This window comes from Lampris incognitus, chromosome 2, assembly GCF_029633865.1.
Source record: "Lampris incognitus isolate fLamInc1 chromosome 2, fLamInc1.hap2, whole genome shotgun sequence".
NCBI classification, from domain to species: Eukaryota; Metazoa; Chordata; class Actinopteri; order Lampriformes; family Lampridae; genus Lampris; species Lampris incognitus.
Window position 1 is genome coordinate 148,270,603 of NC_079212.1, and position 22,551 is coordinate 148,293,153.

At 45.3% G+C, this 22,551-nt stretch overlaps 1 protein-coding gene across 1 annotated transcript in view; it reads left to right on the forward strand.

The window, feature by feature from the left end:
• pdhb (pyruvate dehydrogenase E1 subunit beta) overlaps positions 1-21,488 on the forward strand; it is a 32,675-nt gene extending 11,187 nt beyond the window's left edge. The window contains exons 6-11 of the mRNA XM_056273375.1: positions 2,169-2,359; positions 3,820-3,914; positions 8,340-8,450; positions 8,654-8,745; positions 17,018-17,159; positions 20,426-21,488. Of these exons, the coding sequence (XP_056129350.1) occupies positions 2,169-2,359; positions 3,820-3,914; positions 8,340-8,450; positions 8,654-8,745; positions 17,018-17,159; positions 20,426-20,571 (777 nt within the window). The 3' untranslated portion in view covers positions 20,572-21,488. The remainder of the gene's footprint in view (positions 1-2,168; positions 2,360-3,819; positions 3,915-8,339; positions 8,451-8,653; positions 8,746-17,017; positions 17,160-20,425) is intronic.
• Positions 21,489-22,551: the final 1,063 nt, after the last annotated feature.

A 22,551-nucleotide genomic window follows, 5' to 3' on the forward strand; every position in this document is an offset into this window, starting at 1 on the left:
GTTACAGCCTTATTCCAAAATGGATTAAATTCCTTTTTGTTCTCATCAATCTACACACAATACCCCATAATGACAAGGTGAAAAAGGTTTTGTAGAAAGTTTTGCAAATGTATTAAAAATAAAAAACTGAAATATTGCATGTACATAAGTATTCACACCCTTTGCTATGACGCTCAAGATTGAGCTCAGGTTCATCCTGTTTCCACCGATCATCCTTGAGCTGTTTCGACATCTTGATTGGAGTCCACCTGTAGTAAATTCAACTGATCGGACATGATTTGGAAAGGCACACACCTGTCTATATAAGGTCCCACTGTTGACAGTGCATGTCAGAGCAGAAACCAAGCCATGAAGTCAAAGGAATTGTCTGTGGACCTCCGAGACAGGATTGTATCGAGGCACAGATCTGGGGAAGGGTACAAAAAAATGTCCACAGCTTTGAAGGTCCCGAACAGCACAGCGGTCTCCATCATTCGTAAATGGAAGAAGTTTGGATCCACTAGGGCTCGTACTAGAGCTGGCCGCCCAGCCAAACTGAGCAATCGGGGGAGAAGGGCCTTGGTCAGGGAGGTGACCAAGAACCCGATGGCCACTCTGACAGAGCTCCAGCGTTCCTCTGTGGAGATGGGAGAACCTTCCAGAAGGACAACCATCTCTGCAGCACTCCACCAATCAGGCCTTTATGGTAGAGTGGCCAGACGGAAGCCTCTGCTCAGTAAAAGGCACATGACAGCCCGCTTGGAGTTTGCCAGAAAGCACCTAAAGGACTCTCAGACCATGAGAAACAAGATTCTCTGGTCTGATGAAACCAAGATTGAACTCTTTGGCCTGAATGCCAAACGTCACGTCTGGAGGAAACCAGGCACGTCTCATCACCTTGCTAATACCATCCCTACAGTGAAGCATGGTGGTGGCAGCATCATGCTGTGGGGATGTTCTTCAGCGGCAGGAACTGGGAGACTAGTCAGGATCGAGGGAAAGATGAATGGAGCAAAGTACAGAGAGATCCTTGATGAAAACCTGCTCCAGAGCGCTCAGGACCTCAGACTGGGGCGAAGGTTTACCTTTCAACACGACAACGACCCTAAGTACACAGCCAAGACAAGGAAGGAGTGGCTTTGGGACAAGTCTGTGAATGTCCTTGAGTGGCCCAGCCAGAGCCCAGACTTGAACCCCATTGAACATCTCTGGAAAGACCTGAAAATAGCTGTGCAGCGATGCTCCCCATCTGACCTTACAGAGCTCGAGAGGATCTGCAGAGAAGAATGGGAGAAACACCCCAAATATAGGTGTGCCAAGCTTGTAGCTTCATACCCAAGAAGACTTGAGGCTGTAATCCCTGCCAAGGGGGCCTCAACCAACTACTGAGTAAAGGGTGTGAATACTTATGTACATGCAATATTTCAGTTTTTTATTTTTAGTAAATTTGCAAAAATTTCTACAAAACCTTTTTCGCTTTGTCATTATGGGGTATTGTGTGTAGATTGATGAGAAAAAAAGGAATTTAATCCATTTTGGAATAAGGCTGTAACATAACAACATGTGGGGAAAGTGAAGGGGTGTGAATACTTTCCGGATGCATATAATATATATATATATATATATATATATATATATATATATATATATATATATATATATATATATATATATATATGTGTGTGTGTGTGTGTGTGTGTGTGTGTATATGTGTGTGTGTGTGTGTGTGTGTATATATATATATATATGTATATGTATAGAGAGAGTCAGTGTCCCTTACATAAAGACTGAGCTGCGTCTCATCTAATTTTTCTTGGCTCTTGTTTGAGTTTGTCTCCATGTTCGTTTCTGAGCTTAATTGTCAGATCCAGAAATAGTCTTGTTGTAGAGTCATTTGAAGTATCTCTGAGTGAAATATATTTTCAGATAAATGGTCAAAATGTAAAATATTGATATATTTAGTATATTTAACTGGTTTTATATATGTTAGTCTGTCTTTCAATGCTGTTTGATGATGTATCAGGTTATTGCAGTAGGAACTGTGGTATGTTGGTCAATACCTCACCCAGATTAGTTCCTGTCCACACATCTGACTTGATGAGCTAATTGTGGAAATGTTGTTCTACTAAGTCTGCACACACACACAATTTAGATATGAGAGGTGACCTTTGTCCTTTTTGTTCCTGCAGGCCGGCCTCAGGCCCATCTGTGAGTTTATGACCTTTAACTTCTCCATGCAAGCAATTGACCAGATCATCAACTCTGCTGCCAAGACCTACTACATGTCTGCTGGCCTGCAGCCAGTTCCCATTGTCTTCAGAGGGCCCAACGGGGCGTCGGCAGGAGTCGCCGCCCAACACTCCCAATGCTTTGCTGCTTGGTGTGTAAAGCTAATGCCCCAATACTCACAAATGCCCCAATATTCAGAAATGGATATTCATTTAAAGACCTAGTTTAACGACTATGGCCGGACTCGATGAAGCAGCAATCATTGGCAACGCTGTCTTCGGGAGGGGGGCGGAGTCGGCTTGTGTTCATCACATGAATGCGTCTCTGTGTGTGTCGGAAAAAACAGTGGTTCGGCCTGGATTCGCCTTGTCACGAAAGTGGGGAGGCGTCTCCTTCGAGACTGCCGGCCGGAGAGATGCAGTTGGCGAACACATGCAGTACGAGGGTGGTGTTTGAATTAAAATAGGGATCAATTGGCCACTAAATTGGGAGAAAAAAGGGAAAAATCAGAAATAAATTTATAAAAATAAAAGAAAAATAAAAAACTTTTTTAAAAAAAAAAGACCTATTTTAAAACAATGTCTATGCCTCACTAGCTGGTGCATTAGCATAGTACACTAACTCGAAGAGATGGAAAAATATATTTTTTATTTTTATGTTGCATATGTAAAAGGAGGATTATGAAATGAAATGAGAAGAACGCTGAACAGGAAGAGGACTCGGATATTCTCTAACATCTGAGCTATGATGTTAGGAAATATTGTTTCGAAATGATTTATAACTTTAATATCATGAATAAATATAAAAGGTGGAACTCCGCGTCCGGGTGGCGTGGTGGTCAATTCCGTTGCTTACCAACATGGGATCGCCAGTTCGAATCCCCATATTACCGCTCGCTTGGTTGGGCATCCCTACAGACACAGGTGGCCGTGTCTGCGGGTGGGAAGCCGGATGTGGGTATGTGTCCTGGTCGCTGCACTAGCGCCTCCTCTGGTCAGTCGGGGCGCCTGTTCAGGGGGGAGGGGGAACTGGGGGGAATAGCGTGATCCTCCCACACGCTACGTCCCCCTGGTGAAACTCCTCACTGTCAGGTGAAAAGAAGTGGCTGGTGACTCCACATGTATCGGAGGAGGCATGTGGTAGTCTGCAGCCCTCCCCGGATCAGCAGAGGGGGTGGAGCAGAGACCGGGACGACTCAGAAGAGGGGGGTAATTGGAAGAGTGGGGTAATTGGCCAAGTATAATTGGGGAGAAAAGGGGGGAAATCCCAAAAAAAAAAGTGGAACTCAGTTTTCTATATTTTTCTTTTTAAGAATTCTCCTGAGTTCAGCTTCTCTCATTCTTTTTTCTGACACTCATGATTTCATCAGACACATTTACATGCAGCCAGTCAGATTATCAAACTATGAAACCCCGCCCACCCTTACCACCAACCTTCTATTGTACTTATCACTCAAAGGTCAGTTCGTGAATGTGGATCAGGACTAGACCACTTCCTCACAGTTCTTGAGCCAATTTTCTGGCCATTTTGTAAAGCACTTTGTGAAACCTATGTAAAGTTTATAATTGTCTTTAGTGAGAATAGAAAATACTGCTGTTTCTATGTCTACAGGTACGGCCACTGTCCCGGTCTGAAGGTGGTGAGTCCCTGGAGCGCAGAGGACGCCAAGGGTCTGCTCAAATCTGCCATCAGGGACGACAACCCAGGTACGACCTATGCAGCAGGTCAACGGTCACTAGGGCTTTAGGTTTCACATGACTTGGATTAGGGATGCACCATACATCAGCAACCATAGCTGATGGCAAAGAAAATTAACTATTGGCATCAGTGGCGGCGGCAGAGTATTTCTTTTTTGTTTTTTTGTTAACACTGGAATGATTTCACTATTACCTAAAGCGACCATGGGTGGTCAAAATGACGGCTGGTTTTTAAACTCTATATTCTGTCAAGATAAATACTCAGTTGAGATATTAATGCATTATGCTAGTATGTCTGTTAGGAAACAACTGACACCAAAATTAACATTTTAACAACTATAATACTATTTTTAAACAATTTAAAATTAAGAGAGACATGGTCGAACTGTCATTCATTCATTCATCATCAGCCGCTTCTCCAGGGTTGGGTCGCGGTGGCAGCAAGCTAAGTAGGGCACTCCAGACGTCCCTCTCCCCAGCAACGCCCTCCAGCTCCTCCTGGGGGATCCCAAGGCGTTCCCAGGTCAGATTGGACATGTAGTCCCACCAGTGAGTTCTGGGTCTACCCCGGGGCCTCCTCCAAGGTGGCCGTGCCCAGTAAACCTCCAAAGGAAGGCGCCCAGGAGGCGTCCTAATCAAATGCCCGAACCACCTCAACTGACACCTTTTAACGCGAAGGAGCAGCGGCTCTACTCCGAGCTCCCTCCGGATGTCCGAGCTCCTCACCCTATCTCTAAGGCTGAGCCCAGACACCCTACGGAGGAAACTCATTTCAGCCATTTGCAACCGTGATCTCACCCTTTTGGTCACTACCCAAAGCTCATGACCATACGTGAGGCTTAGAACAAAGATTGACTGGTAAATTGAGAGCTTTGCCTTCCAGCTCAGCTCCCTCTTCACTACAACGATCTGGTACAACGTCCGCATTACTCCCGATGCTGCACCAATCCACCTGTCAATCTCCCGCTCCATCCTACCCTCACTCGTGAACAAGACCCTGAGATACTTGAACTCTTTCACTTGAGGCAACAACTCATCCCCATCCCAGAGGGAGTAATCCACCATTTTCCAGTAGAGAACCATGGCCTCAGACTTGGAGGTGCTGGCTCTCATCCCAACCATTTCACACTGAGCTGCAAACCACCCCAGTGTGCGCTGGAGGTCATGTTCTGATGAAGTTAACAAAGCCACATCATCTACGAAGAGCAGAGATGCAATTCTGAGGTTCCCAAAAAGGACACACCCCTCACCTTGGCTGTGCCTTGAGATCCTGTCCATGAATATCATAAACAGAATTGGAGACAAGAGACAACCTTGGCGGAGTCTGACACCCTCTGAAAACGTGTCTTGTCTTTGTGCCGAGAATGCGGACACAGCTCTCAGTTTGGTTATACAAGGACCGGATGGCTTGTTGCAACTGCGCCGGGGTACACGGTCGTAAGCCTTCTCTAAGTCCACAAAACACATGTAGACTGGCTCCCATGCCTCCCTCAGCACTTCCGCAAGGGTAAAGAGTTGGTCCGTTGTTCTACGGCCAGGACGGAATCCGCATTGTTCCTCCTGGATCTGAGGTTCAACAATTAGTTGGAGCCTCCTTTCAAGCTCCCTAGAGTAGATTTTCCCAGAGAGGCAGAGCAGTGTGATGCCCCGAAAATTGGAGCACACTCTTCGGTCCCCCTTTTTTAAATATGGGAACCACCACCCCAGTCTGCCACACCACAGGTACTGTCCCTGACCTCCACACGACACTGAAGACGCGTGTCAGCCAAGACAGCCCGACAATGTCCAGAGCCTTCAGCATCTCAGGGCGAATCTCATCCACGCCCAGCGCCTTGCCACCGAGGAGCTTCTTAACTACCTCAGAGACCTCTGTCAGGGATGTGGATGGGGCTTCCCCCGAGTCTTCAGACTCTTACCTCCTCCACTGAGGACGTGTTAGCTGGGTTCAGGACCTCCTCAAAGTGTTCTTTACACCGCCCGACAACATCCCCAGTCCGGGTCAGCAGTTCACCTTCCCAGCTGAACACAGCCTGAGTCAGGCCCTGCTTCCCCTTCCTGAGTCGTCTGATGGTTTGCCAGAACTTCCTTGAGGCCAACCGAAAGTCCTCCTCCATAGCCTCGCCGAACTCCTCCCACACATGAGTTTTTGCTTTTGCAACCGCCGAAGCCGCAGCCCTTCTGGCCTCCTGGTACCTGTCTGCTGCTTCAGGAGACCCCTGGGCCAACCAAGCCTGAAAGGCCTCCTTCTTCAGCCTGACGGTTTCCCTCATCGCTGGTGTCCACCAGTGGGTTCTTAGGTTGCCACCTTGACAGGCACCGATGACCTTATGACCACAGCTCCTACCTGCCGCATCTGCAATAGAGGTTTTGAACATGGCCCACTCAGACTCCATGTCCCCAGCTCCCTCGGGATACATGAGAACTTCTTCCGGAGGTGGGTGTTGAAGACCTCACGGACAGAGGCCTCCGCCAGACTTTCCCAGTTCACCCTCACTACACGTTTGGGTTTGCCAGGTCTGTCCGGCAGCCTTCCCTGCCATCTGATCCAATTCACCACCAGGTAGTGATCAGTTGACAGCTCTGCTCCTCTCATCACCCGAGTGTCCAAAAAATACGGCCGCAGATCTGATGATACGACCACAAAGTGTATCATCGATCTGCGGCCTAAGGTGTTCTGGTACCAAGTACACTTATGAACTACCTTATGTTCGAACATGGTGTTTGTTATGGTCAATCCATGACTCACACACAAGTCCAATAACAAGGCACCGCTCGGGTTCCAATTGGGGAGGCCGTTCTTCCCATCATGCCCCTGCAGGGTTTTCCATCGTTGCCCACGTGAGCATTGAAGTCCCCCAGCAGAACTATAGAGTCCCTAGGCGGAACCCTATCCAGGACACCACCCAGAGACCTCAAGGAGGTTGGATACTCCAAATTTCTATTCGGTAAATATGCACACACAACAGTCAGAGCCTTCCCCTCAGCTCGCAGTCGTATAGAGGCAACCCTCTCATTCCCCGGGGAGAGCTCCAACACAGCGGCACTCAACCGGGGACTTGTGAGTATTCCCACACCCACCCAGCGCCTGTCACCTTGGCCAACTCCAGAACAGTAATGAGTCCAGCCCCTCTCCAGGAATTTGGTACCAGAGCCCATGCTATGTGTGGAGGTGAGCCCAACTATATCTAGTTGGTACCGCTCCACCTCCCACACCAGCTCAGGCTCCTTCCCTGCCAGAGGTGATATTCCACGTCCTGAGGACCAGTCTGCTATGCCGGAAGTTGGAACGCCCCAGTCGCCGCCTTTGCCTGCCACCTGGCCTGCATTGCACCCTACCCCAGTGCTCTTCCCCGCGGGTGGTGGGTCCACAGGGTGGCATTTCAATCTGTGGGGTAAAATTGTGGAACAGTCTGAGCACAGAACTCAAAGTACAAACATTACGCAGTTAAGAAGAAGTACAAAGGCCTGATTATCAAGAGATATAGGGATGACAAAGAGTCATGTTAACTAAGTTTTATTTATCTCTAAACATTTCTTAACTTCTTTCTTTTTTCATTTTTCTTCCAATGACGCCGAGTGGATATTTGGGTTGCATGTTGCATTGAGAACTGTTTATTCTTGGTACATGACATCAGGATGCCTTTCTTTCTTTCTTTTTTCATGTTTTTGATGGGGTTTTTTTTTTTCTTATTGTTCACAGTAGGTGAGTTTGTATTGTGCAGCACAACTTGCATTGAATGTGAACTATGCAGTACAGTGGTAATTGAGTTTGAAATGTATAGTAGCTGAATTAACGAGTAGGTGAGAAGGGGTATATAATACAAGTGTGTACTTCCTCCTGCTGCTTTTCCAACATGTAACAAATAATCTGATGCATACGGAGATTTGTTCACTGAGTTTGATGTGTGGATTTGTTGATCACTTGACATTATTGGCAGTGGATTATCTGTATGTTATATCCTGCTTATTTACATGTTCGAAATAGTTCATCTTAATCATCATTATCATCATCAACTTCATTCTGCTTCTTGTGCTGGTGAACCAATGACTGTGTCTTGCTTGAAACTTAGCGTAAAAGCTTTGGTTTATGTTTTGAACTTGTCTGAAAGTGGCTGGATACAAAGAGCTTTTGTCAGTGTATCAGTCCCTTGAATATAGTATTATGAAGACCAAATAAATTGACATGAATTATCTATTCGTCAGTTTACCGGCTTTGACAGAAAAATCACAATCATTTCTGATATCTGCAGAAATTTTCAAATTGGTGCACCTTTAACTGAAAATGATAAAAACTATACATATTGTTAGCAATCACTCTTCTGTCTGGACTTGACAGCTGTCAGTCAGTCCTATTTTTCTCAATTGGTGAAAATCTCATTTCGCAACTGTCCCTTTCTCGGTATGTGTGCCTGTGCGTGTGTGTGTTCATTTCAGTGGTGTTCCTGGAGAATGAACTCATGTATGGTGTTCCCTTTGAGATGTCAGAGGAATCCCAGTCCAAAGACTTTGTCATTCCCATCGGCAAGGCCAAGGTCGAGAGAGCAGGTGAGATTAACATGCTTACTTAAAGACCAATACAGAGCCCACGTGAGTCGTCATGTGGTCAGACCAAATGAGTCATGTGACAATGCGTTCAAGTTCTGAGGTAAAAGATGGATGATTGAAGAGTTGAACAGGAAGTGAAGGGGAAAGAAATGTATTGTTCATGTGTTCCTGAAGACTGTTTTTTGATCGGTCCTGTGTGACAGGAAGCCATGTGACCCTGGTGTCCCACTCGCGGTACGTTAGCCACTGTCTGGATGCTGCAGCAGTTCTGGCCAAAGATGGTGTCGAGTGTGAGGTGAGAGCTCTGTTCCATTCTCTTACCAATACCCTTTTCATTCTCCTAAAAACTCCTCATTCTCCTGTTAATACTAGGTTCATCATGGTAGCACAGTTTAATTCTATTGCTTCATTCTTATCTACATTTGACACTGGTATTACTCACTTTGGCCACTAGAGGGGCTCACTAGCTTTCTTATCAGTTGCATACAGTATCACTGTATGAAACAGTGTACCGTAGGCCTGCACTTCAGGACCATAAAGGTCCAGTATGACTTAGAGAACAACTAGCGCTGAAACCTGAGTGTTGAGGACTACACTTTTATTGCTCTGATGTTTTATTGTGTTGTCCACTGCTTTTTGAGTTTGGTCTTAGAGTTCAGGCCTTTGCTACATTGTTTTAATTACTGAGGTTTTTGGAGAGCAAACTATAAAAAAAAAAAAAGCAAATGGCGTAAGGTGAAAACACTCCTGTTGTGTATTATTGTAGTCACGAAAATAGGGTTTTGATTATCATTCAGAATTCAGTATTTCACCACACTTCACAATAAGAACCTGATCTTACAAATAAAAAGTGCTATTATTCAAGGCAAGTAAAATTAAAAGTATCCTGCAGTTGAAAGCCCACCGTTCTGTGAACTCAAAAAACACGTGCACATCTGACATATACATGTAGTTGATAGACACGCTGCAAATATAATAACATGTCGTGGCAATTATTTAATTCCATTCTGACGTTAAAGGAGGACAAAAATCTCTTACAGTATTGTCACATGATTTTAATATATGTTCAATGAACAGACGCATCTAAGCCCAGGTGCTTGAATGTGCCCCGATCAGTACAGTCCAGTCTTTCTTATAGGGTAGTTGTCTGTTCTTCCCCTCCTTATCTCATGTCTTCCAGCCCTCATCCCACCAAGACCATTTCTGAAATTACTGTGTATACACTTGCTTCACACAGTGAGTCTCCCACACGTTCCTCTATCAACCCAACGGTTTAACAGCCATTCATCCATTATCCGAACTGCTTATCCTGCTCTCAGGGTCGCGGGGCTGGTACACATGAACTTAAAGCATCTATCTAAGCAATGTAAAATAAAGTTAAACGTGGTATAGATCATACACGGTGAAAGATTAAAAGTAGGCAAACATCAAATATGAATTGCTCTCACAAACCCCCTTTTTAATTACTTTTAATTAACAAATCGTCTACATTAAGCATCAAAGAAAACATGATGATGGATATGTATTTTGGGGAACATCTTACCTCACACAGAATGACTGTGAGGTCTGTCAGTTGTAAGCCAACTGAAATGCATCAGATTTATATCAACACACTCCACACTTAGCAGTCAGACAGAAGTCCCAATTATTCCATGTCCTCTCGAGCAGAACATCTCACCTCACTCTTGACTAGAAATGAGTAAAAGACTCGAGAAGTTATCTACACTAATCTGAGCAGACACATTGCACACACAAACCCCCCCCCCCCCCCCCAGTGTTCATGGGTCTGCCTGTGAGGATTTCAAAAGGTGACAGGCCTGTTGTAGCCCTCCCTCTTGCTCTCATATCGACTGCTGGGGACTCATACATAACCTTGTGGCATCCCGGTCCACATACTTGTTTTACCCTGAAACGTGAAAGCAAACCAATACTGAGAGTCTGGATGCACACGGACACTACTGCATTTACTGCTCGTAATTCTTGCATGAATCGCCACTCTGTTGGCTGATTCTCCAGCCTTATCTTTTTAACTGGCAAGATAGGCATCCTCACTGGTGAATAAGCACATGGGATAGTGACCCCTGCTGCCAGCAAACTGTTAAACACTGGTGTTATACCTATTACTGCCTCTGGTTTGAGCAGATATTGTGCCTGACATGAACGGTATGTGCCCTTGGGTGTCACATGGAGGGGTTCAGCCCCTTTAACTAATCCTCACATCATAATTATCTGTAGCCCATAAAATTTGTGGCATTTCTTGCAACTCTGATGAGTCAGTGGTTAACTGAGGGAAATTTCTCCACCCCCTCAAGTTGTATTTACTGCTCTGTGTTAAATGCACACTCCATTTTCCCATAAGGGTGCTCTGAAATGGGCATCTATATGCTTACATTCAGGGTGAGTATTGCACTCCTTCTCCCCTTGTCTCCCACATTCAATTCAACTCAATTCAATGTATTGTCATTAAAACAATGTGCAGGCACATGTTAAAAATGAAATGAGGGCTGTGGCTTCACCAAACAATGCAAGACACACACAGACAAACACAGCAAACACAGTATAAGATATACACACATGAATACCAAAAGCTAAAAATAAGTTGAAATAGAGCAAGAATACAAAATATTTAAAAATGTCTACAGACATTCAGTGGTTTGCCAGGTTCAGGTGGGCAACAGCTTGTGGAAAGAAGCTGTTTTTGAGCCTGGTAGTGCGGGCTCTGAGGCTCCTGTAGCGCCCCCCAGAGGGCAGGGGGGAGAACAGTCCATGGTTAGGGTGGGTGGGATCTGTGCTGATGCTCAGACCCCTTCGAAGGCAGCGTTTGTGATAAATGTCTTTTATGGCTGGGAGCTGGGTACCGGTGATATGCTGGGCCGCCTTGACGACCCGCTGCAGAGCTTTCTGGTCTACTGGGTGCAGTTGCCGTACCACACTGAGATGCAGATGGTCAGGATGCTCTCTATGGTGCAGTGGTAGAAGTTGGGGAGAATTTTGGGGGGATAGACGGGTGCTCCTCAGCCTCCTCAGGAAATGCAGGCGTTGTTGGGCCTTTTTCACAAGAGCCTGGGTGTTTGACGTCCAGGAGAGGTCCTCGCTGATGTGGACTCCAAGGAATTTAAAGCTGGAAACACGCTCCACTTCCACCCAATTGATGTGTATGGGGGAGTGGCTGCAGCTTCTAGACCTCCTGAAGTCCACAATCGGCTCCTTTGTCTTCTGCACATTGAGGACAAGATTGTTGGTAGTACACCATGATGTGAGGTGCTCAATCTCGTCCCTGTAGGCCGTCTCGTCATTGTTGGTGATACGGCCAATGACTGTGGTGTCATCTGCAAACTTAACTATAACATTTGAAGGGTGAGTTGGCAGGCAGTCGTGGGTAAAGAGGTCTTGTGAACACTGAGTGACCCACGGCTCTAAAACCTCCCACTGGGTGTAAACTGTTTTGACTAGAGGCACATGTGGTGTCGAGTTACACACCCAGTGGAGCTAAGTTATGGCAGCATTCAGCACAGCTGTTAATGCACACATATCATCATCCCAATACATCCAGTCAGTAGTCATAAAATCACTTTCTTTCCCTTGCCTGAACCAAACTTTCTCTAATTCCTCATCAACTCTTTCACTTACATTGGCTGTGACATGTAAATCAGAATCTTCCATGAACGTGTGCTGTGGTGACATGCGAGAATGCGCTATTTTAAGCAAATCAGAGGTTATTGATCTCGGCCCCGATGGCGACATATCCCATTGGGATATGTACAATGGCTTGCCATGCCCTAATAGTACATACTGACCTCGGATGTCTGATACTCTAGTGACCTTAATTCCTTCCTCTGTATAATGCAATACCAAGCCCAATGTACACACCAAATCTCTGGCGAACAGATTTACAGGACAATATTTGGAAAAGAGAATAGTGTTTTTTTTCTGTCACTGTCTTCTGTGACGACCGACAATGGTGTGGTAACTGCTACGCCTAATGCTCCTACAGTGTTGATGTAGCTACCACTCGGTTTCGGGGGCACGTGAAATTCATTTTGTTTTATTACTGAAACCCTAGCTCTGGAGTCAACCAAAACCTATTTCTAAAATAATTTCAGGTAAATTCTCAATTGTGCTCACTTTTGTCATATTGAATACGCTTTGGCTGTCATGTGTTAATGTATGTGCGTTCGTGTGTGTGCATGCGTGTGTGCGTATGTAGTGTCGGGGGTGCATTCAGCAGACTCCGGAATCTCCCTCATCCCCGCCACCAGTCACGCTTCATCTTGGGTGTACACACTGTGTGTCCAGTGGGTCCCAGTCTCTTTCTTGGTTCAGTACAGTCTTTTGCCCGATGATCAGGGGCCCCACAGTTCCACCACCCCTCGTCTCTAGGGCCTGCATTACGGGGTCCTCTACTTGGAATTTGGCCTCTGCTCCGAGGGGGACCGCCGTGCCCTCTGCCTCTGTCGGGACTCTGCTGAGTCCAGAACTGTGCCAGCTGCGCCATTTGAAGCTTGTTAGTCAACCGAGCTTTGGTTCATTGTGCTTTTGTCTCTGTGAGTTTCATCTTGTTTCAACATGGATGGTATGCTCTTAAACGGCAGCCAAACGTCCTCTGTCCCAGCCCACACAGTGTTTGCACACCTGACAGCTAATTTCTTCCTCCATGCCGTCCAGGAAACAGGTCTTGAACTGCCGTTCATACGGGGAGTCATTTCGTTCGTTCTGTGGCGCTGGTGATGCTAGACTGCTGTTTTCCCTGAAAACTTTAGTCAGTCTGACTAAAAAGTCAGACACAGTCTCTCCAGGCTGCTGTCTACAGTCCTTTATTGTCCCCCATCTCATGGTGGCTGGGAAACTGTCTCTCATTCTGCCACATAGTCCCTCTACATGGCACCAATAACCGGCACTGTCTGCCAGTTATAACGGGTCAGTTTCATCCCAGCTGTACCCGCCCAGAGTGGAGGCGGGGATGGTAGCTGGGCTCCGCGTAACGGGCTCTGCTGCTACAGCCAGCTGTTCTCGGGCCTCTGGATATAGATGGGCAAGCTGCCGTCGGTCTGCAGCTGGTTGCTGCTGATCTATGGGTCTCTGATGAGCGGCTGAGATGGGGAAGAAATCCAGGTCCTTCTGTAAAAACTGAGAACAACTATTAATTGTCCCCCCTCCCCCTTATCATTTCTTTCACTATTCCTTTGCCTATTTCTTTTCTCAGCCTCCTCTTTCCACGTCTTCAATGCTCTCCAATCCACTTGGCCTGTCCTTTTTATTTTATGTTCATATTTTCCCATCTTATTCTTATCCTGCAGTTTATTATTTTTTGCAGCTGTTTTTTTTTCTTTTCAGTTGTTCTACAATAAAACTACCAGTTTCAGGAAATCTAAATGTCTTTTTCCACATTGAAAGCTGATTAAAGGAGTCATCACCATGTCTTTCACACATAATTATTACACATCCTGTCAGACAGACAGTTAAAAGTTTGCTTTGTTTCTTCCACTCTGCAGTCACTCTTACCCGGAAGTTTCCTTTCATGACCATTCAATTGAAATTATTCATTATTTCCTTTGTCAGTGGGTCGTCACCCCTAAGTGAATGCCATTACCGTCAGACGTCTTCACGTGGTCTTCAATACTGTATCCCCATTTAAATAAAAAGCCGAATTCCTTCCCCCACAATCTCACAACAGTCTCTTCTCACCCCAGGAGTCGACTACGAGCTGTCCTCAGGGGAGGTAAACTTCCTGGGTCTTAGGCGATTTTTCAATCCCTTCACCGGTACTGGTTGGCCGGATAAAAAAAATGAAACTTGATTGATTGATTGATTGATTGATTGATTGATTCAGTCCGTGCAGAGAGTGGGTCAAAGGAGAAGATGAGTTAGGCATCCCGGACGAGTCCCCAAATTGTCGTGGCAATTGTTTAATTCCACTCTGACATTAAATGAGGAGCAAAACAAAAATCTCTTACAGTATTGTCACATGATTTTAATATATATGTTCAATGAACAGACGTACCCAAGCCCAGATGCTTGAATGCACCCTGATCAATACAGTACAGTCTCTCTTATATGGCAGTTGTCTATTCTTCCCCTTCTTATCTTATGTCTTCCAGCTCTCATCCCACCAAGGCCATTTCTCCAATTACAGTGTACAGACTTGCTACACTCAGTGAGTCTCCCACACATTCCTCTGCTATCAACCGACAGTTTAACTGCCATCCATCCATTATCCGAACCGCTTATCCTGCTGTCAGGGTGGCGTGGCCAACAGTTAACAATAGGCTTTTATTTGCGCACCTGGAGAAGACATCTTATAAGACTGCTTTTGTTCTGTTACACATGGACTTTAAGCATCTATCTAAGCAATGTAAAATAAATTTAAACATGGTATAGGTCATACATGGTGAAAGATTAAAAGTAAGTAAACGTCAAATATGAATTGTCCTTACGAAGTCCACATGACAGTTTATGAATTAACAAAGTTAGGTTTATTCTGTCATTTTCAAAATGTGGGTAAACTATTGCTTATGCGAGTAACCCTAGTTGCATATAGGCCATTCCTCCAGTGGAAAGTTATGAACAGTGATCTAAAATTCACTTTAAAAAATTAGCTTCAGCCTGCTTTCTTAACAGAGAGTGTGGCTGAAATCATAACATCAATGCAATAGAATACCATCCACCCTCGTACAGGTTCATGTCCTACTTCTCAGGGAGATCATTTAGAGTATATTGGATGGGAGAAGTGTCCAAACCACACGGCTTATCCTCAGGGGTGCCTCAAGGGTCAGTGCTTGGTCCCCTTCTCTTCTCAATAAACACTACCTCACTTGGTGCAATCATCTTCTCCCATGGGGTCTCATACTATTGCTATGCTGACGATACCCAGCTCTTCTCATCATTCCTGCCAGATGACCTCACAGTCTCGGCATGGATATCGTCATGCCTTGCTGATATCTCTGCATGGATGAAAGAATGCCACCTTCAGCTAAACCTGTAAGACTGAGATCGTTGTTATGCCAGCCAAGTCCATCCTTACAACAGCAGATCAATATCCAGCACGGATCAAACCAACTCATACCCACAAAGTCTACCCGAAACCTGGGTGTCATGATTTATGACCAACTAACCTTTAAAGTTCATGTGGCCTCGATTGCTTGGTCCTACCGATTTGCCCTGTACAACATCAGGAAAATTAGACCCTACCTGTCTGAGCATGCAGCACAACTCCTGGTACAGGCTCTTGTTATATCACGCATTGACTACTGCAACTCCTTAATGGCAGGTCTCCTGCGTGCACTTTCAAACCTCTGCAAATGATCCAGAATGCGGCAGCCTAATTAAAGAAAACGACAACAACAAAAAATCCCAATGCCCCAGTGCATTGACAGTGACACTGTACTGTAGGAGATGCCATCCTTCAGATGAGACTTTAAACCGAGGTCCTGGCTACTGTAGTAATTAAAGATCTTATGGCATTTATCGCAAAGACTAGGCGGTCCCATGGTGTCCTTGCAAAATCCAACCTGGCTGTCTCCATCTGGCCACCTAATCATTCCCCATGTAATTCCCCCAATGATTCCTCCCTCTCCACCTCAAACTGATGTGTGGCAGGCATTCTGGCGCAAAATGGGTGCCTTACATCACCCAATGCTGCATATTGGTTGTGGTTGAGGTGAGTTTCCCCCCTTCAATGGGAAGCACTTTGGGTGTCTAGATAAAGCACTATATAAATGTAAACCATTATTATTATTATTAAGTGAGTGCCCTGATCTCAGAAAGCACTCCCTTTATACATTGCAGCCCAAACATGCTTATTGTCACAATCACAATAGTGTGTACCCAGAGTTTCTCCCCAATCCTGTTTGGGGGAAGAATCTTATCTTTATTGCTGGACTGTCATCCTAATGGATAACAGAAATTGCTCAAAGAGTTCATAGGTCAGGTCTCCTGTCATCCTTATTTTCCAGCTCGTAGTTCTCCAGGACTGTTCCTTCAGACCTTGTTACACTCAAGTGAGCTTCCTATACATTCCTGTGCTATCAGCTAACAGTTAACAATAGGCCTTTATCAGTTCACATGGAGAAGACACTATATACCATTATCTTCGATTTGCTACACATGAGCTTTAAGCATCTATCCAAGCAATATATACAAAAGTTAAATATGGTATAGGTCATACAGGGTCAAAGATTAAAAGTAAGCAAACATCATATATGAAGGCAGACAAATTACCATCACAGATACTTTCAGTCACTATTTGTTATTCAAACTCTGAATATAAGCTTTTATCTATCTGTCTATATTTCAGAATAGTATTGACAGTGTGGAGTAAATAACACTGGCACTGACCGTAGGACCTTGTTCCACCGACAACCGGGACCTCTGTGACAAGCCTAATTATTATGCACTTAAGATTCTCCTATTAATACCTTCTTTCCTATTAATACCTCCATGGGTGGAGTTGTGTGTCTGTCTGACTACAATTTTTCACCTGTTTGTTCCTATCTGTCTTATAGTTTCTCTGTGTCTCAACCTGTCAAAAGCTGTCTGTCTGTTGACCTGTCGGTCTACCCTCCCTTTAGGTGATAAACCTGCGGACCATCAGGCCCTTGGATGTGGAATCAATTGAAACCAGTGTGATGAAGACAAACCACCTGGTGACAGTGGAGGGAGGCTGGCCTCAGTTTGGAGTCGGAGCAGAGATCTGTGCTAGGATCATGGAGGGTAGGAACCAACTGACCAACTGAATACCTACCGACCAACCGCCTGCCCAAACTAAATGAATGTGTAGCATTGCATTAAATTTCTACATAACCAACATCAACCATTTCAAAAATCCAGCAGTTCCTCTCGACCACAAATTCCAGAACACCAGAAGGACGTGATTCGGTTTAATGTCTACTAAAAGAACAAATCTTTACAGATGTGGAGCTCTAAATTTGTAAAGTAGAAACTAAATCCTCATTTAAAATTTAAGATGAGGTTTTGTTCTCAGATTTATTAGCTGGCATTGCCTCTGTGGTCACGTGACACAGAGGTGTCATGCCTAACCAATCAGGAAATGATGTCAGTCCACATGCTGTGAGATCTCCACGCGCACAGAGGAGATAGACAGATGGCTGGTTCTGTTGACGTTTGTGTGTTTAGTTGTGTTTCATGAGGCCATTGTCAGTTGGAGAGCTCCGTTGCCCTCAATAGGTCAGTCAGCAGTTAAGCCATTAAAGAGTTTGTACTCTGCATTGAAAATCATTAATAGTAACTATTATTACCACGTTTCACCACTAGAGGGGTCATTACTGATGTTGCACGAAGACACATTTAATAAGGTTTAGAAACTGCATTAGTAAAACTAACCTGAGATCAGCTTAGAAATATCACAACTGGACAGTGAACCCAACTCTTGTACACCGTTATCGATTAGTGATATGAGACATGTTGTAGGAGTGTGTTTATGGAATGCTACTGCCAAACATCAACACTTAGGCGATGGTCTAAACTTTAATGTGCTGGACACCAGTGAGTTAATTTCACTGCGTTTCTCCATGAAATCTGTCCCCTGTCTCAACCTGCTGATAATGTTTAACACCAGAATGACCGGGATTTCCCTCCTACCTCAAACCACTGTTGGCGGTCAAAATGACGGCTGGTTTTTAAACTCTATATTGTGGGAAGATACCCACCTGAGATATTAATGCATTACATGTGTTAGTATGTCTGTTATGAAACTAACTGACACCAAAATTAACATTTTAACAACCTTAGTACTATTTTTAAACAATTTAAAATGGCCGCTGTCCAACGCCTGTAAATCCTGCAACGCCTTGGTGGTAGTCATGGTGCGTCTGTAGCGGCGTCTGTAACCAGACATGTTGGACATAATCACACATTAGGTTTAGACTATTTGTCTTCACTGGAGGACGCTAGTGTGTTTCTAGGACAGAGCAACGAACTTCACGAAGGAAATGACGCGACCAACACACGTCATAAATACTGACATGGCGCACACCGTCACACACACATTACGAAACGGTCATGTTGACCGCTCATGGTCGTTTTAGGTAGATCTGATCTTAACTTTTTTGTGTAATTGATGTAAAACTGATTTTAATGCAAATATATGCAAATTTAGGAGCATTGAGGGAGCAGCAGGTCTGCATCTTTTTTTCTTTTTCTTTTTTTTTCAAAAAGTTAAACTTTGAGAATCCAAAACTGTCAAAATGATGGCCTTGGTCATTCTAGTGTCAAAAAGGATTTCAGTAGTTTTATGATGGCAACTACCTTTATGGATGAGTGCTGCAACCATCTAACTTTTGGCACTTTCTCCAGAGCAAAAGATAGATTGAAAAATCAGCTGGAAGAAAAAGCTGATTTTTAGAATTTCTGTATGCACGCTGAATAATCCAGGTAAGAAGATCACAGAAGGTCGAATCAGTTCATCTGGACACAACTGACAGACATGTTTCTTCATCATCTAAGTGTCCTCTTCAGTCTCACCTGACTGCAGGTGTCCCACCCTTATAAACAATACAGTGACTGCAGGTGTCCCCACCCTTATAAACAATACAGTGACTGCAGGTGTCCCCACCCTTATAAACAATACAGTGACTGCAGGTGTCCCCACCCTTATAAACAATACAGTGGCATAACGACCCAAACCAACGATCAGTTTCATATTCAAATATGATGTGACCACTAACTAGAGTTACAGTGGTCATGTGTACTATTCACAAAGGATTGGGGAATAGTTGCAATCACAGCATTGTAAGATGGTGACAGATGTACTCTTAGCCCCCCATCCCAGTTCAGGGATGGTCGTTCCCTCTTCACATAGATGGCCTCTTTGACTCCACGTTCAAACCAGCATTCCTCCCTATCAAGGATGTGCACATCCTCATCCCTGAAAGAGTGGCCACTGGTCTGGGTCTGTAAATGGTGTAGACTGTGGAGTCCTGGCCTGTAGATTGTGTAGACTGTGGAGTCCTTGCCTGTAGAAGGTGTAGACTGGTGAGTCCTGGCCTGTAGATGGTGTAGACTGTGGAGTCCTGGCCTGAAGATGGTGTAGACTGGTGAGTCCTGGCCTGAAGATGGTGTAGACTGGTGAGTCCTGGCCTGTAGATAGTGTAGACTGGTGAGTCCTGGTCTGTAGATGGTGTAGACTGTGGAGTCCTGGCCTGTAGATGGTGTAGACTGTGGAGTCCTGGCCTGAAGATGGTGTAGACTGGTGAGTCCTGGCCTGTAGATGGTGTAGACTGTGGAGTCCTGGCCTGTAGATGGTGTAGACTGTGGAGTCCTGGCCTGTAGATGGTGTAGACTGGTGAGTCCTGGCCTGTAGATGGTGTAGACTGTGGAGTCCTGGTCTGTAGATGGTGTAGACTGTGGAGTCCTGGCCTGTAGATGGTGTAGACTGTGGAGTCCTGGCCTGTAGATGGTGTAGACTGTGGAGTCCTGGCCTGTAGATGGTGTAGACTGTGGAGTCCTGGTCTGTAGATGGTGTAGACTGTGGAGTCCTGGCCTGTAGATGGTGTAGACTGGTGAGTCCTGGCCTGTAGATGGTGTAGCTGTGGAGTCCTGGCCTGTAGATGCTGTAGACTGTGGAGTCCTGGCCTGTAGATGGTGTAGACTCTGGAGTCCTGGCCTGTAGATGGTGTAGACTGTGGAGTCCTGGTCTGTAGATGGTGTAGACTGGTGAGTCCTGGCCTGTAGATGGTGTAGCTGTGGAGTCCTGGCCTGTAGATGCTGTAGACTGTGGAGTCCTGGCCTGTAGATGGTGTAGACTCTGGAGTCCTGGCGTGATGCGTTAGCTCTCCTGTGTTGTGCCATCCTCTTGCCACTGTGCTGCTTAGAACGGTGGAGATACCTGTAGTCAGTTGAGACTGAAGAGGTCACTTAGATGAGTGATGATGAGTGATGAAACGTTCAAGATGAAACGATCAGATATATCTGATCTATTTTTGTGCTGACCTTTAACCCTAGTCTGTATGTGTCCTTAGGTCCAGCCTTTAACTACCTGGATGCGCCCGCGACCCGGGTCACGGGTGTAGACATTCCCATGCCCTACGCCAAGATCCTGGAGGACAACAGCCTGCCGCAGATAAAAGACATCATCTTCTCCGTCAAAAAGACTCTCAACATCTGAGAGGACACTGTGGCTGCTGTTCACACACACACACTCACACACACTCACACACACTCACACACTAGCCTCTTTCCCTCTGGACACTTTAGGCATATGTGATGTTAGCGTGTTGCATGTGTATGTGCAGAGCATGTGTGTGATGGCAGCCATGTTGTTCACCTTCAGACTCAGATAATCAGACTTCTGTCAGGCTGTTTTCTTTGATCCACTTCTGATTCTGTTCTGTGTGAGCAGCCTAAATCCACTTGGACTTTGGATTAGTCTGTTTGAACACACATGAAACCCTCTCATGTCAGAGCCCAAATATCAGAGTCATTAGGTCCTCTGACTCCCTGTAAACACACCTGAAAAGGCTCCCCTTCTTCCACCACATTGAAACTCCTCCAAAATTACACGTTGACAGAACTCTTTTTATTTTTGTGTCTGAATTCAGAGCCGTACACAGAAGATTTGGTGCAGTTCATAACACCTGACGAGCAGCTTCCTCCTCTATAATTAACATCTGGCACAAATGACGGAACTTGTATCACTTGGTAACAGCCGCAGAGCTGCATGGCGGTGCCAGTATGGCTGCCGCTGAAATTTACCCTAGCCAAACTCTGTTTATGGCTTTGGCTTCACCTGCCACTGTAGTTTCCTCTACTCTCCCTCTTTTTCTGACATATTTGAGTCTAAGAAGATTCACTCCCTAACCACCGTCTTCTTTGACCCATAAAATGTCCCTACACCGCACCAGGTTCAGCCCCTAAAAACATACTAAAAATCAGCTGTTTGTAGATTTCAGTGACAGCGGAGGAGAGGGTAAAGAAAAGTCTATTGTAAGAAGCTATTTATTAAAGCTGAATCCCACCAACATGCTTATTTATGTTGCTGTAAATGACTCTGTTACAGAAATAAAACCTGGTTCCATCATGGTCCGAGCTGCAGTGCTGCTTGGTTAATTGTGGTTGAATTTCGGTACGTCTGCTTCTGTTTTATAGCCTGGAAATCCAATGCATCGGGCAGCACGATGGACAAGTGGGTTAGCGCTGTCGCCTCACAGCAAGAAGGTCCTGGGTTCGAACCCCGGAGTTGTCCAACCTCGGGGGTGGTCATCCCAGGTGGTCCTCTGTGTGGAGTTTGCATGTTCTCCCCGTGTCTGCGGTGGGTTTTCTCCGGGTGCTCCGGTTTCCCCCACCATCAAAAGATTCAGATTCAGACAACTTTATTTATCCCAGAGGGGCAGCTCAGCTCCACAATCTACCCACACCATACACAACTCGCAGCCAAGCGGCAATCAGCAGCATGTCAGAGACAACAGACAGATCAGTACATGGGCAAGAGATGCACACTGGCGCCCTCGCGTGGCCATGCATGCAGATTCACACGAGGACCAGGCGAAGGACAAAAATTCACATAGGTTAAAAGAATAGAATAAATAAATGGAGCATCCTAAGATGCATTGCATGTTACATTCCAACACAACATTCAGTGAATGTACAGACCCACAAGCCATGTGAAACACACACAAGGTATAAACCAACTATTATGGTGTAAAACAAAATAAAGCATTCATTTAAAATGACTACTCTCAGCATTTAACAGCCTGACAGCAGAAGGAATGAAGGATTTACAATAGCGATTTGTTTTCCTAGGGGGCGCTTTATAGCGCCGGCCTGAGGACGTTACATCCAGTGGATGTAACAGCCACAGTCCACCCGTTAAACCAACAAAACGTTGTTCAACACATGACTGGTAGAACATACACGAGATGGTGTTACACACATTAAAGGAGCTCAGCTTCCACAGGAAGTGACTTCTTTGTTGTCCACACTTCACAATCAAATCTGTTCACATCCAACTTGAGTTGGGAGTCGAACACGGTTCCCAAGCACTTGTAAGTGTCAAGAATTGGAACATCCTCGCCATGTGTAGTGCTGGCTTTGGGGTTACCACTGTTCCTCCTCAAAAACACTGGTAAGTTCCTCAGTTTTTGACACT